This window comes from Chiloscyllium plagiosum, chromosome 2 (genome assembly GCF_004010195.1).
Source record: "Chiloscyllium plagiosum isolate BGI_BamShark_2017 chromosome 2, ASM401019v2, whole genome shotgun sequence".
Classification (NCBI taxonomy): domain Eukaryota; kingdom Metazoa; phylum Chordata; class Chondrichthyes; order Orectolobiformes; family Hemiscylliidae; genus Chiloscyllium; species Chiloscyllium plagiosum.
In genome coordinates, this window is record NC_057711.1 from 93,656,937 (window position 1) to 93,677,043 (window position 20,107).

Genomic DNA, 20,107 nt, shown 5'->3' on the forward strand with positions numbered 1-20,107 from the left:
CAGGATGTACATGTATTTGGAAAGGCAAGGACTGATTAGGGATAGTCAACATGGTTTTGTGCATGGGAAATCATGTCTCTCAAACTCGCTTGAGTTTTTTGAGGAAGTAACAAAGAGGATTGATGAGGACAGAGCGGTAGATGTGATCTATGTGGACTTCAGTAAGGCGTTCGACAAGGTTCCCCATGGGAGACTGATTAGCAAGGTTAGATCTCGTGGAATACAGGGAGAACTAGCCATTTGGATACAGAACTGGCTCAAAGGTAGAAGACAGAGGGCGGTGGTGGAGGATTGTTTTTCAGACTGGAGGCCTGTGACCAGTGGAGTGCCACAAGAATTTGTGCTGGATCCTCTACTTTTTGTCATTTACATAAATGATTTCGATGTGAGCATAAGAGGTACAGTCAGTAAGTTTGCGGATGACACCAAAATTGGAGGTGTAGTGGACAGCGAAAAGGGTTGCCTCAGATTACAACAGGATCTTGACCAGATGGGCCAGTGTGCTGAGAAGTGGCAGATGGAGTTTAATTCAGATAAACATGAGAAGCTGCATTTTGGGATAGCAAATCTTAGCAGGACTTATACACTTAATGGTAAGGCCCTAGGGAGTGTTGCTGAACAAAGAGACCTTGAAGTGCAGGTTCATAACTCCTTGAAAGTGGAATCGCAGGATAAGGAAGAAGGCGTTTGGTATGCTTTCCTGTATTGAGTACAGGAGTTGGGAGGTCATGTTGTGGCTGTACAAGATTTTGGTTAGGCCGCGGTTGGAATACTGCATGCAATTCTGGTCTCCTTCCTATCGGAAAGATGTTGTGAAACTTGAAAAGGTTCAGAAAAGGTTTACAAAGATGTTGCCAGGTTGAAGGATTTGAGCTATAGGGAGAGGCTGAACAGGCTGGGGCTGTTTTCCTTGGAGCATCGGAGGCTGAGGGGTGACCTTATAGAGGTTTACAAAGTTATAAGGGGGCATGGATAGGGTAAATAGGCAAAGTCTTTTCCCTGAGGTCAGGGAGTCCAGAACTAGAGGGCATAGGTTTAGGGTGAGAGGGGAAAAGTACAAAAGAGACCTATGGGGCAACTTTTTCATGCAGAGGGTGGTACGTGTATGGATGAGCTGCCAGAGGAAATGGTGGAGGCTGGTACAATTGCAATATTTAAGAGGCATTTGGATGGGCATATGAATAGGAAGGGTTTGGAGGGATATGGGCCGGGTGCTGGCAGGTGGGACTGGATTAGGTTGGGATATCTGGTCGGCATGGATGGGTTGGACTGAGGGGTCTGTTTCCATGCTGTAGATCTCTATGACTCTATGACTCTGCCTACTCTTCTCCTTATTAATGCTACCTTCATGATTCTTACAGTCTCCAGTCTCCACCTCGCTGTCTACTTGTCTTCCCTTCTGGTTCCCAGCCTCCTGCCACATTAGTTTAAAACCTCCCCAACAGCAGTAGCAAATCTCCCCCAAGGACATTATTTCCAGTTTGGTCCAGGTGTAGACCATCCAATTTGTAATAATCACACCTTCTCCAGAACCGATCCCAATGTCCAACAAATCTGAACCCCTCCCTCCTACACCATACCTCAAGCCACATGTTCATCCTGAGATCACTACCCTTTGAGGTCCTCCTTTTTAACTTTTCGCCTAGCTCCCTGAGTTCTGCTTTCAGGACCTCATGTTTTTTTACTAATATCGTTGGTGCCTATATGCACCAAGACAACTGGCTGTTCACCATCCCCTCTTAGAATGCTCTGCAGTCAATCAGTGCAGATTGACCCTGCCACCTGGGAGGCAATATACCATCCGGGAGTCCCATTTTCAGCCTATCTACGCCCCTTACAATGGAATCCCCTATGGCTATGGTCCTACTAGTCTTTTTCCCACCTTTCTGAACAGCAGTGCCCTCCACATGATCTTGGCAACTGCTGCCCTCCCCTGGTGAGCCATCTCCCCCAACAATATCCAAACGGTATACCTGCTTTGGAGGGAGATGACCGCAGGGGACACCTGCACTGCCTTCCTAAATGTTTTCTGCCATTTGGCCACCCATTCACTGTCTCCCTCAGCAATTTTAACCTGCGGTAGGACCAGTTCACTAAACATGCTATCTAGGACCACCTCAACATCGCGGATGCTCCATAATGAGTCCATCTGCAGCTTCAGAGCCGTCATGCCATCAAACAAGAGCTGCAACTGGATACACTTGCAAGTGTAACAGTCAGGAACGTCACACTCGTTCTTAAGCTCCACATCAAGCAAGAGGCACATGCCATGGGTCTGAGGACCCCTGCCATTGTAAGCTTTAGCTTTATATCAACTAACTAAAACCAAACAATGCACTTTAATATATGAAAAAAAGAGAAAAAATAAATACCCACCTTACAGAGTCTTTTTCTTCCGGTTAGATGAGGGGGCAGGGAGGAGAAACGGGAGGAATACACATGTAGTATCTCTGGTTTAGCTGCTGCCCAAATATATACTAAGTCCTTACCTTCCCGGCAGCTTCCTCGTCTCCACGTCACCTCCGCTCTGTCTCCCACTGCTCCCAGACAGAGTATGGAGAATTGGTTGGCAAACAGGAAACGAAGAGTGGGAATATTTTTTTTTCTCTGAGAGGCAGGCAGTGACTTATGGGGCACTGAAGGGTTCAGTGCTTGGTTCCTGGTTATTCATAATATATGTCAATGACTTAGATGAAAGAACTAAACATGATATTTCCAAGTTTGCAGATGACACAAAGATGGCTGGGTGAGTGAACTATGGGGAGGATGGAGAGGTGCTTCAATGTGGTTTGAACAAGTTGAGTGAGTGAACAGATGCATGACAAATGCAGTGTAATGTGCAGAAATACTAGGCTATCCACTTTGGTCACAAAAGTGGAAAGGCTGATTATTATCTGAATGGTGCTAGATTGAGAAAGGGAGAAGTGCAACGAGACCTGGATGTCCTTTTACACCTTCACTGAAAGTGAACATGCAGGTACAGCAGGGAGTGAAGAAAGCAAAGGAAATGTTGGTTTTCATATCATGAGGGTTCCGCGTTAAGGAACAGAGCTGTCTTGCTGCAGTTGTACAAAGCTTTGGTGAGAGGAATAGAGGTGTGTAATTTTGAAATCCTTACTTGTAGGTTTGCGCACTGAGTTAGAAGGTTCATTTTCAGACGTTTCATTACCATACTAGGTAACATCTTCAGTAAGCCTCTGGATGAAGCATTGGCGGTGTAGCCTACTTTCTATTTGTGTTTGGGTTTCCTTGGGTTGGTGATGTCATTTCCTGTGGTGACATAATTTCCTATGGTGATGTCATTTCATGTTCTTTTTCTCAGGGAATGGTAAATGGGATCCAAGCCAATGTGTTTGTTGATAGAGTTCCGTTTGGTATGCCATGCTTCTAGGAATTCTGGTGCGTGTCTCTGTTTGGCATGTTCTAGGATGGATGTGTTGTCCCAGTCGAAGTGGTGTCCTTCCTCATCTGTATGTCAGGATATTAGTAAGAGTGGGTCATGTATTTTTGTGGCTAGTTTTGATGTTCATGTCTCCTGGTGGCCAGTTTTCTGCCTGTTTGTCTAATGTAGTGGCTGTTGCAGTTCTTGCAAGATATTTTGTAAATGACATTAGTTTTGCTTGTTGTCTGTATCAAGTCTTTCAAGTTCATTAGCTGCTGTTTTAGTGTGTTGGTGGGTTTGTGGACTACCATGATGTTAAGACATCTGAGTAGTCTGGCAGTCATTTGTGAGATGTCTTTGATGCAGGGGAGAGTAGCTCGGGTTTCTGGATGTGTTTTGTCGACTTGTTTAGGTTTGTTGCTGAGAAATCAGTGGACTGTGTTCATTGTGTACCTGTTCTTTTTGAATACAATGTATTGATGATTTTCCTCTTTGCACAGTTCCTCTGTGCTGCAGTGTGTGGTGGCTTGTAGAAATAATGTTCTATTGCAGCTTCGTTTATGGGTGTTGGGATGATTGCTTCCGTGTTCAGTATTTGGTCAATATGTGTTGTTTTCCTGCAGACACTGGTTTGAAGTTCCCCATTGGCTGTTCTTTCTATTGCGACATCTAGGAATGGCAGTTTGTTGTTGTTTTCCTCCTCTTTAGTGAATTTTATGTCAGTAAGGGTATTTTTGATAGCCTTGAAGGTTTCCTCTAATTTGATCATTTTAGTGATGACAAAGGTGTCATCCACGTAGTGGGCCCAAAGTTTGGGTTGGATGGTTGGCAGAGCTGTTTGTTCGGGTCTCTGCATTACTGCCTCTGCTAATAACCCTGATATTGGAGATCCCATGGGTGTTCCGTTGGTTGTCTGTAGGTTTTGTTGTTGAAGGTGAAGTGGGTGGTAAGGCATAGGACCACTAGGTTGATGATATTGTCCTTGCTGATAAAGTTGATGGTATTTGTTGAATGTGTCTTTGGTTTGTCTAATAATGTCGTCTAATAATGTTGATGTTTATGGATGTGAACAGGGCTGTTACGTCAAAGGAGACCATTATTTCATCCTCTTCTATCTTGGTGTCTTTGATAATCTTCAGGAATTCTTGGGTGGAGTGGATGGAGTGATGTGAGTCTTCCACTAAGTGTTTTAGTCTTTAGTGTAGCTCCTTGGCAAATCTGTAGGTTGGTGTTCCAGGTAGCGAGACTATGGGTCTGAGGGGGGCTCCTGGTTTGTAAATTTTGGGTAATCTGTAGAAGTGTGGTGTGTCCAACCTAGATTCTGAAGGGAGAAAATAGAGAGTTGGGCAGGATTTTAAAAAGGAGGTCCTCAGGGTTAGTAATATCTGGATTACTGCTGGTGCTGCGAGTTAGTGAGGGTGGGAATAGGAGGATAGATCAGATGAATGCATGGCTGAGGAGCTGGTATATGGGAGAAGGATTCATATTTTTAGAATGCGGATTTGTGGGCTATCATGATGCTAAGGGGTCGGAGTAGTCTGGCAGTCATTTCTGAGATGTCTTTGATGTAGGGGAGAGTGGCTAAGGTTTCTGGACGTGTTGGCTCTGGACATTCTGGTTATGGAGAGAGAACAAACGTACGTTCACCAGACTGATTTCTGGCATGGATGGAATGACAATAGTGAGAAAATGGATCGGTTAGGATGCTTGTTCCTGCCCCCAACCCAGCCACAAAAGCCCAAGAAAAGAGACAGCACAACATGGATGAAGAGGCTCAGACACCTGGTCTTACACTGGCAGCCTGCAAGAACTGCCATTGCGTGTGACTTGAAGGCCAGTACAGAATTGTTATCAATATGCAGTGTGTTATTTGTCTGATTGGTTGTACTTAGATCAATTTTGGCCTTTTTGGCTACTCTTTAAAGAGCAATGTCGCAGATAAATGCTGCTCCAGCAAACTAAGTTAAGGATGTCAGTGGAATCAGCATGCTTACCTAGATACTGTCTAAATTACCTTGCCTGCCAGACAGCTTCCTGTCTGAGTGGCATGGTGACTCACTGGTTAGCATGTCTGCCTCACAGTAGTAGGGACCTGGGTTTGGCTCCAACCTTGGGCGACTGTGAGGATTGCACATTCCCCTTGTCTGCATGGGTTTCCTCTGGGTGCTCTGGTTTCCTTCAGCAGTCCATAGATGTGCGGGTGAGTTAAATTGGTCATGCTAAATTGCCAATAGTGTCCAGGAATGTGCAGGTTAGGTGGATTAGCCAAAGGAAATGCATGGTTACAGGGATGAGATGGGGCAGGTCTGGGTGAGATGTTCTTCAAATGGATGGTGTGGATTCAATGGGCCGAATGACCTGCTTCCACATGGTAAGGATTCTATGATTCTGTCACTGTGGAAATACATGGAGGGTTTTAGCTCCAAATGATTAGAGCCCTGACAGCAGCCTCTGCCCCATTTCCTCATAATCTTGAAGACTCAGAGAGACTGTTACAGCTGCCAGCCAGCCTACCTAGTCTTTGTGTAGGCATATGACCTACTCCTCCAATCTTCCACTCAGGAGACAAAAACACTCTGCAGCAAATCCAGGACATCAAATATCTGAATAATTCATTACATATACTTAAGGCTGAGGTTAACAAATTTTTAATCAGTAAGGGCATCGAGGGTTTGGTGAAAAGGCAGAAAAGTAGAGTCGAGGTTTACCAGATAAGCTATGATCTCATTGTCTGGCATCTTTACCCGTCTAGCCGACAAATAACTCCAGACTCACAGGACTGGGGTTGACTCTTTACTGACCTTGGGGCAATTAGTGGTAGGCAGTAAATGCTAACCTAGCCAGTGACACCACATCCCATGAAATAGTAAAAACGAAACTCCTGATCATTGTTGTGTTATATCCTCAGCTTTGTTTTTCTTATATTATACACCATGTTTTTAAATTGAAATGTCCACTGCAATCTTAGATACATTGTCTGTCTTTGAATGAGAATAAATGTGCAAATCTGAAGCAAGAATTTAAGGTCATAGAATCCCTACTGTGTGGAAACAGGCCATTTGGCCCATCCACCCTCTGAACAGCATTCCACCCAGACCTACCATCTACTCTATCCTTCTAACCCTGCATTCCCCATAGCTAACCCAACTAGCCTACACATCCCTGGACACTAATTTTAGCAAGGCCAATCCACCTAACCTGCACATCTCCTCATGCAGACATGGGGAGAATGTGCAAACTACACACAGAGAGTCGTCCTGAGGGTGGAAGCAAACCCGGGTCCCTGACTTAACCACTGAGCCACCGTGCCATCCTGTTGTGCAAAAAATTGTGTAAGAGAATGTTGATTTGCCCTTACATCTCATGAGTTAATGAAAATGTAGCTCTTAGTCCGAATGATGCTGTTACAAATTCCTTCATTTTTCTTTCAGAGAGAGAATGCCTGGATTCCAGTCAGAATCAGGAATGCGTTTCCCAATTTGTCTCCAAAAGCAAGTTTTATTGCAATGTACATCCTGGAAGTGGATCAATTCATTCTGACCCCCATAACCACACACACTCTGGATGGTGAAGACAGCGAGAGCCCCAAAACTCAACTTGTCTTCAATGTCACCAAGCCACCTCTACAAGGTTTTATTACCCATTTATCTGACCACACCAAGCCAATCACATCTTTCACCTGGATTGATCTAAATGAGATGCTCATTGCATTTCAACCTCCAAATAACAGCCACACTGAAAGGAGGAACTATGAGGTATGTAAAGCAATAGGATTTTTTGGCTCAGAGTTAGAACAGAGATTGAAGAAAGAACATGTACTTTCAATAACAAACCCTGTGAATCTCAATCTCTTTAAAATTAACAACATTAATTATGAAGTCAGTTTAAGAACAGGAGTGATTGTCCTGAGGTTAAGTCCCAGACCCACACCTGAATCAGTTCTGTACTTTGTTGTGTATCTTCAATTAGAACAAAATAAATCTCTTATAATGTAATTATTTTATTATTATATGTACATTATCTTATATGTAATTCTGCTGGGATTTTGGCTTTGAGACTGGAATCAGGAGTTGGGAATTTTCCAGACTCCATGTCCCTGCCTCTGCCTTCGGAGTGTTGCTCACCATATTAGCATCTTGATGTTACATCAGGGAAAAGAGATAGTGGGCCCAGAAGGTTAGAATGCCAACTTCATTTAGTGGGAGAGTGATATGAAATGTCGTTATACCTTTTGACCCTTACCTCTTACACCCCAACCATTCCCCCAAACCATCTATGTCCATGTTTCCGGCAAATCCCATCAACCAAATTACACAATATATATATATAAAACCAATAACGCATATTATGTTATGGACCAGGCCAGACCTCTTACAACATTTCAAGAAGGTAACCCAGACTCTCACTTTGCTACTTGATTTTAAGCAAGTGTATCCTGTATATTCCATGAGAGAATCAGCTGGTCAGACTACTTAGTTTGAAGCAAAACAGAATTTATTGACAAAATTACTGAATGACACACCAAGAATAGAAAACAGAATACTGAATAACTTATCCTATCCAAAAACCCCAACAGACTATCCCAACTTAATGATGCTGTTCCAAAATGCTTGTAATAATTCCCATAAGCACCCCTTAGCACAATCACAAGTTTTTACAGGAATGCAGTCAGAGAGAGAGAGAGAGAGTTCAGCAGCCTTTGTTCTCACACACACACACACACAGCTGCATTCAAACCAGACCAGAGAATAGCCGAACTGAGAAATGGCCACTCCCTCTTAATTAACAACTGTTTTTCTTTAACTTCTGTCTGAGAGGCAGTATCTGTTAGCTGTAAACAAATTGGCCCTGAAATCCATCCAACCTCAGACATTTCCGAACCTGTGTCATTACTACCTCTCTGAAAAAGAAACCCAAGGACAACCTAACCTTGTTAAAAGAACAGCTTCATCACAATTATAACACTGACAAATCCTTGCAATGTTTATACAATGAACAAAATCCCTTTGAGACATATTAACCTTTTTCTATTCTCATAAATTGTTCAAATCAAATAGAGGCAATGGAAGACCATTCAAGAAACCTTTAATCCACTTAATACTGCTTTGTCTTCAATTATCCAGATAGTGTTACGTTTGGCTGCCTTTCCATTCCTCCTCATTCTGTGATTGAGTTTTATAGTATTCCCTCAATAATTCACCTGTATTTCCTGTCAATAAATGTTTCTAATCTACCTAGATCAGATCCCTTTCCAACTCAGTGAATTTCATCCAGCTGAGTGTTAGCACTATAGAAGTAGTCCATACAGGAAACTCCTCTGTATTGTTTTAAAAGGGTGAAGGAAATTTCTTCGTCAGTTTATTTGTGGGTGCACAGACTCCCGAGGAAGTGTTGGGTTTCTAGAACCAAGTTTCATGCTGGCAGGTGTCCATTCAGCTGGAAGGTACCCACATATTTGAGACTCCTTGATTCTTGTGTATTTTTGGGGTCAAGCTCCCTCCTTCCTACCCTTTCCATAACTACTGTTACAGTCTGCAGTAACCTAATTAAAGTCCGCTATTATCACAAGTATTTGGTCTTTGTACCTGTCTCCCTCTCTCATTTTCTTCTAAACTTGTTTATTTGTGTTTTTCTCATTAGTTGCTGAAAGACAGAATGAGGCTAGTAGAGCGATTTTACTTGTACCAAACCAGATCAAACCAAATACGTTCTGTATTTTACTCCTCCAAAATATTCTCTCTCCATAGCATTCTATTAATATGTATTGATACATTAATACATATTTTCTCCAAAATTAATTTTTTCATTTCCTTCTTTGTTTCATTCTAATTCTTTCCTTAGCACTTTATTACTGTTTAAAAGAAAATCAAAACAAATTAAATTAATTCACCAGTCCCATGTGCACCTTACCTTTTCAAGAATTTAGTTTTAAGAACATCATGTGCTGTGTGTGTCCAACGTTGCAACTCTGCCTGAAGTTATCCTGCAATGGGTTTGCAAGTGATATATGCACAAGTCAGTTGATTTCTGTAGTAGCTGCTTCATAACTTATAACGTATTTTACAGTATTAAATAAACTAGTGCACAGAATTAATCAAGTCCTCCATGAATGCCTGATTAACAGACCATTATTAATAACATGAACCCCCACCCCCATCCAGTAGACCTTCAGGAATTCAGGCATTCATTTTGGATGACTGAGTTGTTGTTGTGACAGTGTTCATTTTTCCTCAACTGCAGGTTAGAGCTGATGCTGCTCATTCTTTCTGTCCACTTCATTCCCAGGCTGCCTGTACAATTTTTTTTTGTATGATCTATTGACCCTATGTTTAAAGGCTTTCTGATGTAACAACCAATTTGTTTTTGTATTTTTGAGGGCCTGCACCCTAATTTTTGCTTTCCCTTCAACCCCATAGTCTTGATCTTGGCATCCCATCAAAGGACTGCCTCATCTGTCTACTCCTAATTGTGGCTGTGGTGGTCCACGCAATGGGTTATGGATCATGTTATTAATGCCTTTCAGTTGACACCCAAGTAAGCCTGGAGAGATAGCACACGGTGTCTACTGGCATGATTGAGTACTGTGACCTGGGGAGACACATGATCTGCAGGGCTTTGCCCTTACAACAAACTCTTAAAATAAGTGAAGTTTTATCCTAAACATTTGATTTATGTTACATTGCCATTTAAAGGGATTGTTATGTTTTTAGTTTAATTAATTTGGCTTCATTTGGCTCACTCAATTTGTCAAGAATGTAAAGAAGCACAGGAACAGAACAGAGTCAGGGAATATATACTTGTAATGTTATACTCCTTGAATAAATCTGTTACAAGTCAGGACCAGGTCTGGTTTGTTCCTTTACCAAATGACTCTGTAACAGCAATTATATACAAAGTGATCTGAATTAGCTTTTTTTTGTAGTTTAAGGCCTCTTTAAGGCCTTCCGATGGATAGATATCCAGTTTTAATGCAGTTATCCAACCAGAAAGATCCAAGAGAACCTGAATGGAGCTAAAAAAAAAAGAAATACTAGAGATCACAGCATCCATGGAGAGAGAGCAAGCTAACACTTTGAGACTACATGATTCTTCATTAGAGCTGAAGGATATTTTCACTCTGAAGAGTTATGTATACTCAAAATGTTAGCTTGCTCTCTCTTCAAGGATGCTATCTGGACCACTGTGATCTGCAGCATTTGTTGTTTTCAGCACAGATTCCAACATCCGCGGTAATTTACTCCTACAACTTGAATGAAGCATTTGTGAGTGGTAGATTAGATTAAATTACTTACAGTGTGGAAACAGGCCCTTCGGCACAACAAGTCCACACCGACCTGCCGAAGCGCACCCACCCAGACCCATTCCTCTACATTTACTCCTGCACCTAACACTACGGGCAATTTAGCATGGCCAGTTCACCTAACCTGCACATTTTTGGACTGTGGGAGGAAACCGGAGCACCCGGAGGAAACCCACGCAGACACGGGGAGAATGTGCAAACTCCACACAGTCAGTCGCCTGAGGCGGAAATTGAACCTGGGTCTTTGGCGCTGTGAGGCAACAGTGCTAACCATTGTGCCACTGTGCCGTCCATAGTGTCTGTGCCAATTTCCTGTTTTTACACCAAAAATGCAGCGTTCTATGGCTGCAAAGGGAAGATAAACATCTTTTACTGTTGTGATTGTATGTATATAAATTTGTGATCGTCCAAGAAGCATTAAGTTTATACCTTGAAAATAAATTCTCCATGTGTAAGATTAAATTTTATGGGTGATCTGTTAACATAGGTCTCTAACTGTTGGAAGTAGGAACTATGCACTTTCCATCTTAATGTTATAAATGTGGAGCATGTTTTTAAGTGGAGTGACCACAGAGTATTAGGTTGAAATCATTCTGCATCTTGACATGCTTAAGTTTAATTTATGGATGAGATGGACTTTTGCTTTTGCTTTCTGCAGTCTCTTGGGCTTGAGGTGTAGGATAGATTTCTGAGGTCCATAGCCATTTTGAAGTTTCTCTGACTCAAAAGTAGTGAGTAGGACTGTTGTCTTGGGCCTCTGGCACTCCTCCTGTTAAAATAATGGCTTGGATCTTGACTCTACTCCTTTCTATAACAGGTTGAATTTGAAGTTCACGACTTCTATTTCAGGAATAGTGCACCAATCATGGTGCACATCTCAATCAGGACAACTGATACTAATGCTCCCAGAGTTTCGTGGAACATGGGTGAGTGTCTATCCAGGTTTAATCTTTGACTATTGAATTTTGTCCACACAAGGTGTCAGGATATTAATTGCAATATCTTTTGCACAGCAGGCAGTTTAAAAGTATTTCACACCATAGTTTCTACTTTTGCTTATGTAAGATTGATTTAATTGGCTACTAGAGTTAATAACACTTGGCTCTAACTCATAGATAACTTTCCACACCTAACTCTACATCAAACTCTCACCTGAATCTTAGATCGACCTTTTTTTCCCAAATTAAAATGGGAGAACCTGTTAACAAGTGATTATAACCATCAAGCTGCTCATGCAATCCAGATTAATAAAACACGTCATGGAGTTACTCGTGGCAGCATGCTTATCATGACAATATTTTAATCAATCTTTAGTTACCTCAGCCTTCCTGGAGTTGGTGATATTTTAAGCTCCATTATTTTCACTTTTAACCAAGAATACAAGAATGTTTAAAATGACTTAGGTGCGCAACTGTGTAAACATTGCTTTCTTTCCCTGGTGAAAATAAGGTTCCTGAAGCAGCACACTGGATCTATCCATCAGCACTGTTCACACTGACATAACAATAGTGATGTTCATGCTTAATGGAACAGCTTTTATATCTCAATTTCCCACTATTTCCCTCCTATTCCTTTACCTCTCAGCTTTGACTTGCCAATCCAGACAAATTGTTGCAAATATTTTAACGATCCCCTGTATACATTCTCTATACAGATCAATAACTTCTAAAGAGATCCAAATTTCCTGTTGGATGGCTGGAAGGATAAACTAACAAAATTTCAAATCTTAAGACTTTTACTGAAACACACAAGCTAAAAACGACTTTGATGAAACACTTGAATAAAGGCAAAATACTGCAGATGCTAAATAATACTTTAAAAGGTAATTTATATTCTACCACAGTGAACAGGTTTTCTAATTTAACATTTACAAGAAGGGAAAATCTCCAGCCATGGTTTTACTTTCCCCTGTTCTTTAAATAGATACTCTATTCTACCAGAGCCATTTCAAAGTGATTCTCAGTTCTTGAGAATCTTTCCTTTTCCTTCTTTTCTCCATAACTCCCACTTTCCAAACTAACTTTAACATTGAGGGCAAATTAGAGCTGATTCCTTTCAGATAATCTTAGACTAACCTTCCAGTCTTGTGTAAACTCTTGTTAACCTGATCCCTTCAACCTGACTATGAGATCCTACCAACATTCTGACATGGTAAACCACAGAGACTTACTGTCTTTGTTGCTGTGCTCTCTTTCTCTTGGACCTTTGCGGACAATCTATCTGTGAGGTTCAGTGATACATTGATCCTTTAGTGGCTTTCTCTCAAAGCCCATCTCCATGGAAACATAAATCACATGGGTTTGTGTTCGGGTAAAATTAATCATTGTGTTCTTTTGTGTTCCAACTTTATAGTATCTTGAAAATAAATAGGTAATTTAAATTTTAATTGTTTATAAAAACTGACATTCTGAACCTCATCTTGGGACTTGAGACTTTGAAGATGAACATTGTCAGCTCAGATACTACATTCAATGATTATAGGTGTGAATCTCTTGCACTGCTTTCCCCATGAAGAAATCTAGGCCTCTCCTTCGAAGCCAACCTGGCTTGCTGTTGGCAGAATTGCAAACATTTCTTCATTTTGCGACACATTTTAGGCAGTCTCAAAACATAACCATCTTCTAAATCCTCACATTTGTAACAATATCTATTGAAAATTTTGATTTCTTTTATTCTATCATTTTTACCCACTTCTACAGCTTCTGCATGAATAGCATCTCACCATGTAGAAAACTCACATTGATAATTATATTAATATATAAATTGTAAGAATTTTGCCATTCCGGGAATCGTTTAGCCATTCACTAATAACAATGATAAAGTGAAGCTGAAGTTTTTTTTGTTTTGATTTTCACTATTCAGGACTTGACCTTTTGGAAGGCCAGTCTCGAACTATCACCTGGGAGCAGTTTCAGGTAGTGGATAATGATGCCCTCAGTGCAGTCCGTTTGATTACTGTGGATGGTTTACTACATGGGCGACTTACTGTAAGAGGTTAATGTCCATTTACCATTTCACTGTATATGAATGTTGGTGCATGTGTTCAATTCCCTGGAGCTACAAAATATGATGAAGACAGCACTGGAGATGTAACTCTGAACAAGAGCAAAGATTGGGTAAATTACTCATCTCCAGAAGTCAGACCTTTCAGAGTGGGGAACCTTTACCCAAATGTTAATTCTGCCTGTGTAAGCCTTGGTCATGCGCCAGTTTATTATTAGTCATGATGGACCTCAAAGCTGACTGATAGGATCCAATATTGGAAGATTTAGTATCCTTTTAATGTCATCTGAATGTAGTCCAGGGACCTTCAAACAACTTATTAAAGACCAGTCTTGAATCTGGAATCTTCTCAGTTTCTATTACTCTGGTACACACTATTTAATACAGAAGGATGCTCCAGAAATACTCCCATCCTCAATAATGAGGAGGCCAACACATCAGTTAACAATCATCATCATTTTTCACTTTAAACAAAGTGGGCAGCATGGTAGCTCAGTGGTTAGCATTGCTGCTTCACAGCACCAGGGACCTGGGTTCAATTCCTACCTTGAGGAGAAAGTGAGGTCTGCAGATGCTGGAGATCAGAGCTGGAAATGTGTTGCTGGAAAAGCGCAGCAGGTCAGGCAGCATCCAGGGAACAGGAGAATCGACGTTTCGGGCTAAATTGTCCATAGTGTCAGGTACATTAGTCAGGGGTAAATGTAGGGGAATAGGGTTGCTCTTTGGAGGGTCGGTGTGGAGTTGTTGGGCTGAAGGGCTTATGCCCGAGACGTCAATTCTCCTGTTCCTTTGATGCTGCCTGACCTGCTGCGCTTTTGCAGCAACACATTTTTAAGCTCTGATCTCCAGCATCTGCAGTCCTCACTTTCTCCTAAAGAATTCCTACTCCATGATCCTTGGGCTGCATGTGTGTTCAAGTCTCATGTTAATTCTGCTGTAGTCAGCAGGATTCCACAGCACAGGCACTAAATCTTTGTGCCTGGCTGAGATGGAGTAGATGAAAATGGCAATGTCTATGAAGGAAGCTGAATTTGCTCCAGAGTCAGTTCTAGTAATGATGGAGGAAAACATAGAAATAAAAAACATAGAATCTCTATTGTGCCCAAAGACACCGTTCGGCCCATCGCATCTGGACCAACCTTGTGAACAGCAGTTGACCCAGAGCCAATCCCCACCCTACCCCCATAACCTCACATGTACCATGACTAATCCACCTAACCTACACATCCCTAGACAGTATGGAGTAATTTAGCACAGCCAATCTTTGGATTGTAGAAGGAAAGCAGAGAACCCAGTGGAAACCCATAGAGACACCAGGAGATCATGCGAGCTCCACATAGACAATTGACCAAGGCTGGAATGAACCTGAGTCCCTTGTGCTGTGCTAATCACTGAGTCACTCTGCTGTCTGTAATCAGACTTTTCGGCCAGATGTAGGCAAAGGCTTCCCACGAGTATTCCCTTCACGCTACAAAGCAAGTGGTTGCAGTGGTCAGATATTCTATGTGCCGATGATTAGGACACTGGACCCATTTAGGGGAACATCAGAAACAGTCAATGATCAAGGAGTTGAAGACTGGATTGCGGACATGTGGCATGTAGCCAAGGGCCTCAACATGAATGAGAAGACAGTGTTCGCTGTGGAACATCGGTGTGGGAAAGCCCACCGGGAAATTCTGGTAGGTGATACAGATGTTCAAGGAAGTCCACAGAGTATAAGAGCTCAAGGTTTTGGAGCTAGCATATTGGTATGGATAGAGAACTGGCTGATGGACAGGAAACAGCGAGTGAGGATCAGGAGTTCTTTTTCAGATTGGCATCCTGTAACCAATGGAGTTCCACAGGGATCAGTTTTGGAATCACACCTGTCCACAATATTTATAAATGACTTGCAAGAAGGAAATGAATGTGCTGTAACCAAGTTTGTAAATGACATTGGCTTGGCCACTTTTGGAATACTGTGTTCAATTCTGGTCTCCCTGCTGTAGGAAAGATGTTGTCAAATTGAGAGGGTTCAGAAAGGATTTACAAGGATTTTGCCAGGGTTGGAGGGTTTGAGCTTTAAGGAGAGGCTGAAAAGGCTGGCGCTATTTTCCCTAGAGCGTCAGAGGCTGAGACGTGATGTTATAGAAGTTTATAAAATCATGCGGGTCGTAGATAGGGTAAATAGCCAAGTTCATTTTCCCAGCGTAGGCGTGTCCAGAACTAGAGGGCAGAGGTTTAAGCTGAGAGGGGAAAGGTTTAAAAGGGATCTAAGAGGAACTTTTTCATGTGCTTGTATGAAATGAGTTGCCAGAGGAAGTAATGGAGGCTTGTATAGCTACAACATTTAGAATGGGCGTATGAAGAGAAAGGATTTAGAGGGCTATAAGCTGAATGCTGGTAAATAAAACTAGATTTATCTAGGATATTTGGTCGGCATGGACAAGTTGCTCCAAAGGGTCTGTTTCTATGCCATATATCTCCATGACATTATGTGATTCACTAGAATTGTTCCAGATATAAGAAACTTCAGTTATGAGGATAGATGGAAGAAGCCTGAGAGGAGATCTTATCTGAAGTTTTCAAAATCATGAGCAGGCTAGGCAGAGTAGATCAGGTTAAACAAAAATAAAAGGGCATAGATTTTTTAGTGTAAATGATGCAGTAGCATTATGAGAAAAGCCTGTTGTTGTGGTTATGTTCGCCGAGCTGGGAATTTGTGTTGCAGACGTTTCGTCCCCTGTCTAGGTGACATCCTCAGTGCTTGGGAGCCTCCTGTGAAGCGCTTCTGTGATCTTTCCTCCGGCAATTGTAGTGGTTTGAATCTGCCGCTTCTGGTTGTCCGTTCCAGCTGTCCACTGCAGTGGCCGGTATATTGGGTCCAGGTCGATGTGCTTGTTGATTGAATCAGTGGATGAGTGCCATGCCTCTAGGAATTCCCTGGCTATTCTCTGTTTGTCTTGCCCTATAATAGTAGTGTTGTCCCAGTCAAACTCATGTTGCTTGTCATCTGCATGTGTGGCTACTAAGGATAGCTGGTCGTGTTGTTTCGTGGCTAGTTGGTGTTCATGGATGCGGATCGTTAGCTGTCTTCCTGTTGGTTTTGCTCATGCCGGGTATGATGTTATGTTTCCCCTCCTCTCTCTGTTCCGACCCTTCATGGTTTTGAACAACTCTATCAAATCTCTTCCTCCTCTTCACTTCACAATGAAAAACAACCTCTGTTTTCCAATCAGTCCACCTAACTGAAGTTCCTCACCTTGGAACCATTCTCAAAAATATTTTCTGAACTATCACTAAAGTCTTCACATCCTTTCTAGAAGTGGTGGTTCAAACGTTGAATACAATACTCTGCTTAAGGGCAATTCAGTATTTATTTTTCCAAAGGTAATTGTAACAACTTTGCCTTTATACCCTATATTTCTGTTTATAGAGACCAGGATTCCAAATCTGTTGCAGTTATTTTTGCAACCTGCCACACACTGAGGTGTGCATATATCCCAATGGTGCTCTCCTCAATCTTTCAACCATAATATACCATGCCACACTTTTATGTGTTCAATCTCATCTCCACCCATTCGGTGATTGGTTTCTTCTTGAAGTCTAATTGTTACATCCTCACAGCTGTGTGTGGGGAAGATATGGTTGGCAGTAGTGGACTTTTAAAGGCCACAGGGTGTCCAACAAGATGGGTTCTGTCCTAAATTGAAGAAGCGCACTCAGATTAGCAGAATGGTCTGCACACACAGCGATATCAATTGTACTGGTGAAATGCCATGTGCAGCAGGGAGAGATTTTTTGCTGGCAGCAGAAGCTCATGGGCATCTAACATCCCTATCCACTCAACCATTTCTTTTTTTGGCCTTTTTCTACTTTCAACCCAGTCTTTTCATGTCTGTTGCTGCAGAAACCCCTGCCTACTCTCCTAATTATAGAATCCCTGAGGTATAGCTTATTAATAAAGTTGGATGGAAATTGATCCACTAGTTAATGTCATTTCTGTCATTTCCAGGTGGAAAAGGTTTTATGTTTACAGTCGATGACATCAAGTCTGGCGTTGTTCATTACCATCATGATGACAGTGACTCCACAAATGACTTCATTGTATTTCGAATTTTTGATGGTAATCATAGCACCCGGCACAAATTTCCCATTAACATCCTTCCAAAAGATGATAGCCCTCCATTCCTCATCAACAATGTCATCCTGGAACTTTATGAGGACCAGGAAATCCAGATTGAGAAGGTAATGCTTCAAGCCTCGGACATGGACTCAAGTGATGATTACATCCTCTTCAAAATCATCAAACCCCCTCAGGCTGGAGAAATTCTGAAAAGAACAGCTCCTGAACTGTCAGGTATTTGTTGAAATAGATTTTGATGATGTGGAATCAAATGTGTAACTGTTTTATTTTGTTATTGAATTTTAATTCCTCTGCCAGATATGGGCTGGGGAGGTGGGAGTAGAGATCAGGGCTTGGAGCTGGAAATGTGTTGCTGGAAAAGCGCAGCAGGTCAGGCAGCATCCAGGGAACAGGAGAATCGACGTTTCGAGCATAAGCCCTTCTTCAGGAATTCAGCCCTGAAGAAGGGCTTATGCCCAAAACGTCGATTCTCCTGTTCCCTGGATGCTGCCTGACCTGCTGCGCTTTTCCAGCAACACATTTCCAGCTTCAATTCCTACCTTGGGCAATTGTGTGGAGTTTGCAAATCCTCCTGGTGTCTACGTTGGTTTCTTCTGGTTACTCCAGTTTCCTCCCACAATCCAAAGATGTGCAGGTCAGGTGAATTCGCCATGATAGATTTACCATAGTTTTAGGTGCATTAGTCAGGGGTAAATATAGGATAAGGGAATGGCTCTGGGTGGGTTATTCTCCAGAGGGTTGGTGTGGACTTGTTGGGCTAAATGGACTGTTTCCATACTATAGGGAATCTAATCTAAAAGAAGTGCTGAGTGGTTAATGTCTCTTGGCCTCTTCCAGAGTCCCCAGCATCGCAGATGTGAGTTTTCAACCAATTTTGATTTACCAAACATGGTATCAAGAGATAGTTAAATGCACTTCAAGGTCTGTGGGCCTTGACAACATTCCAACAATTGTACTCAAGACTTGTGCTCTAGAACTATCTGCACCCTTAGCTAAGCTGTTCCAGTACAGCCATAAAATTGGCATCCACCAGAAAAAAAATGGAAAATTTCCCAAGTATGTTCTATGCACAAAAAGCAGAACGAATCCAACATGGCCAATTTCCACCCCATCAGTCTACACTTGATCATCAGTAAAGTGATGGAAAGTGTCATCAACAGTGCTATTAAGTAGCTCACCCATAGCAATATTCTACCCACTGATGCTCAATTTGGGTTCTTCTAGTGGTCCTGACCTCTTGACAGCCTTGGTTCAAATGAGAACAAAAGAGTATAATTCTAGAAGTTGGTGAGAGTGACTGCACTTGACGTAAAAGCTGAGTGTAACATCAAGGAACTTTTGCAAAATTGGAGTAAATGGAAATGGGGGAAAAGCCCTCCACTGTTTCGAGTCATACGTTGCACAAAGGAAGATTATCGATGGTCAGTCATCTCACCAAAGGATATCTCTCTGGGAGTTCCTGAGGGTAGTGGCCATCTTCAGTTGCATCACCATGTCTCCATCATAATACCAGAATTGGGGATGTTCACTGATGAATAACACAGATACTGAAGCAGTCCATGTCCAAGTGAAGCAAGACATAGACAATATCCTGGTTTGGGCTGATAAGTAGCAAGTTACATTCGTGCCACATAAATGACAATCAGCTGAACAGAATTAACCAAATAAGTATGGTGGTCACAACAATATGTTGGAGGTAGTGAATTCTATGGTGAGTAACTCTACTCTGACTCCCCAAAGTCTATCCACCGCTTACACGTTAGGTGTATAATGGAGGACTCCCCAGTTGCCTAGAATTCAAGCAGTTCCAACATCATTTGAACTTGGCATTTATACTGGATAATACAGACTGCTTTGTTGGCACCTCATTCACTATCTACATTATTCCCATACTTCATCACCAAGGCGCAATAACAGTAATGTGTACCATATACAACACATACCACAGTAATTCATAAAGGCTCTATTGACAGCACCTTCCAAACCTACAAACTCTTGCCACCTCATAGGTCAACGACTACAAATACATTTGTCAGAATCTTCACAGCCCAAGCCTATGGGCATTGGTGAGTTGATTGGGAAAATATGGCCAGATCAGAAAGATGAGATTGCCGGTATCGGGAGAAAGAAAGTCTGATTCAGCAAACAAGCTTTGAACAGTGCAATACAAATCTCATTCATGCATATCAAGAGAGCTATTTTCTTGCCATTATTACCTAATCTCTCCTTATTAATCTCTCCTCTATTCTACCCACTGCTGAATAGAAACTAAATTGTGACAATCCCCAAAATGAAA

The 20,107-nt window shown here is 41.9% G+C and overlaps 1 protein-coding gene across 1 annotated transcript in view; it reads left to right on the plus strand.

The window, feature by feature from the left end:
* Positions 1-20,107, plus strand: part of frem1a (Fras1 related extracellular matrix 1a) — a 313,938-nt gene that overhangs the window by 41,964 nt on the left and 251,867 nt on the right. Inside the window, exons 5-8 of the mRNA XM_043714338.1 lie at positions 6,814-7,137; positions 11,500-11,608; positions 13,545-13,676; positions 17,680-18,024. Of these exons, the coding sequence (XP_043570273.1) occupies positions 6,814-7,137; positions 11,500-11,608; positions 13,545-13,676; positions 17,680-18,024 (910 nt within the window). The remainder of the gene's footprint in view (positions 1-6,813; positions 7,138-11,499; positions 11,609-13,544; positions 13,677-17,679; positions 18,025-20,107) is intronic.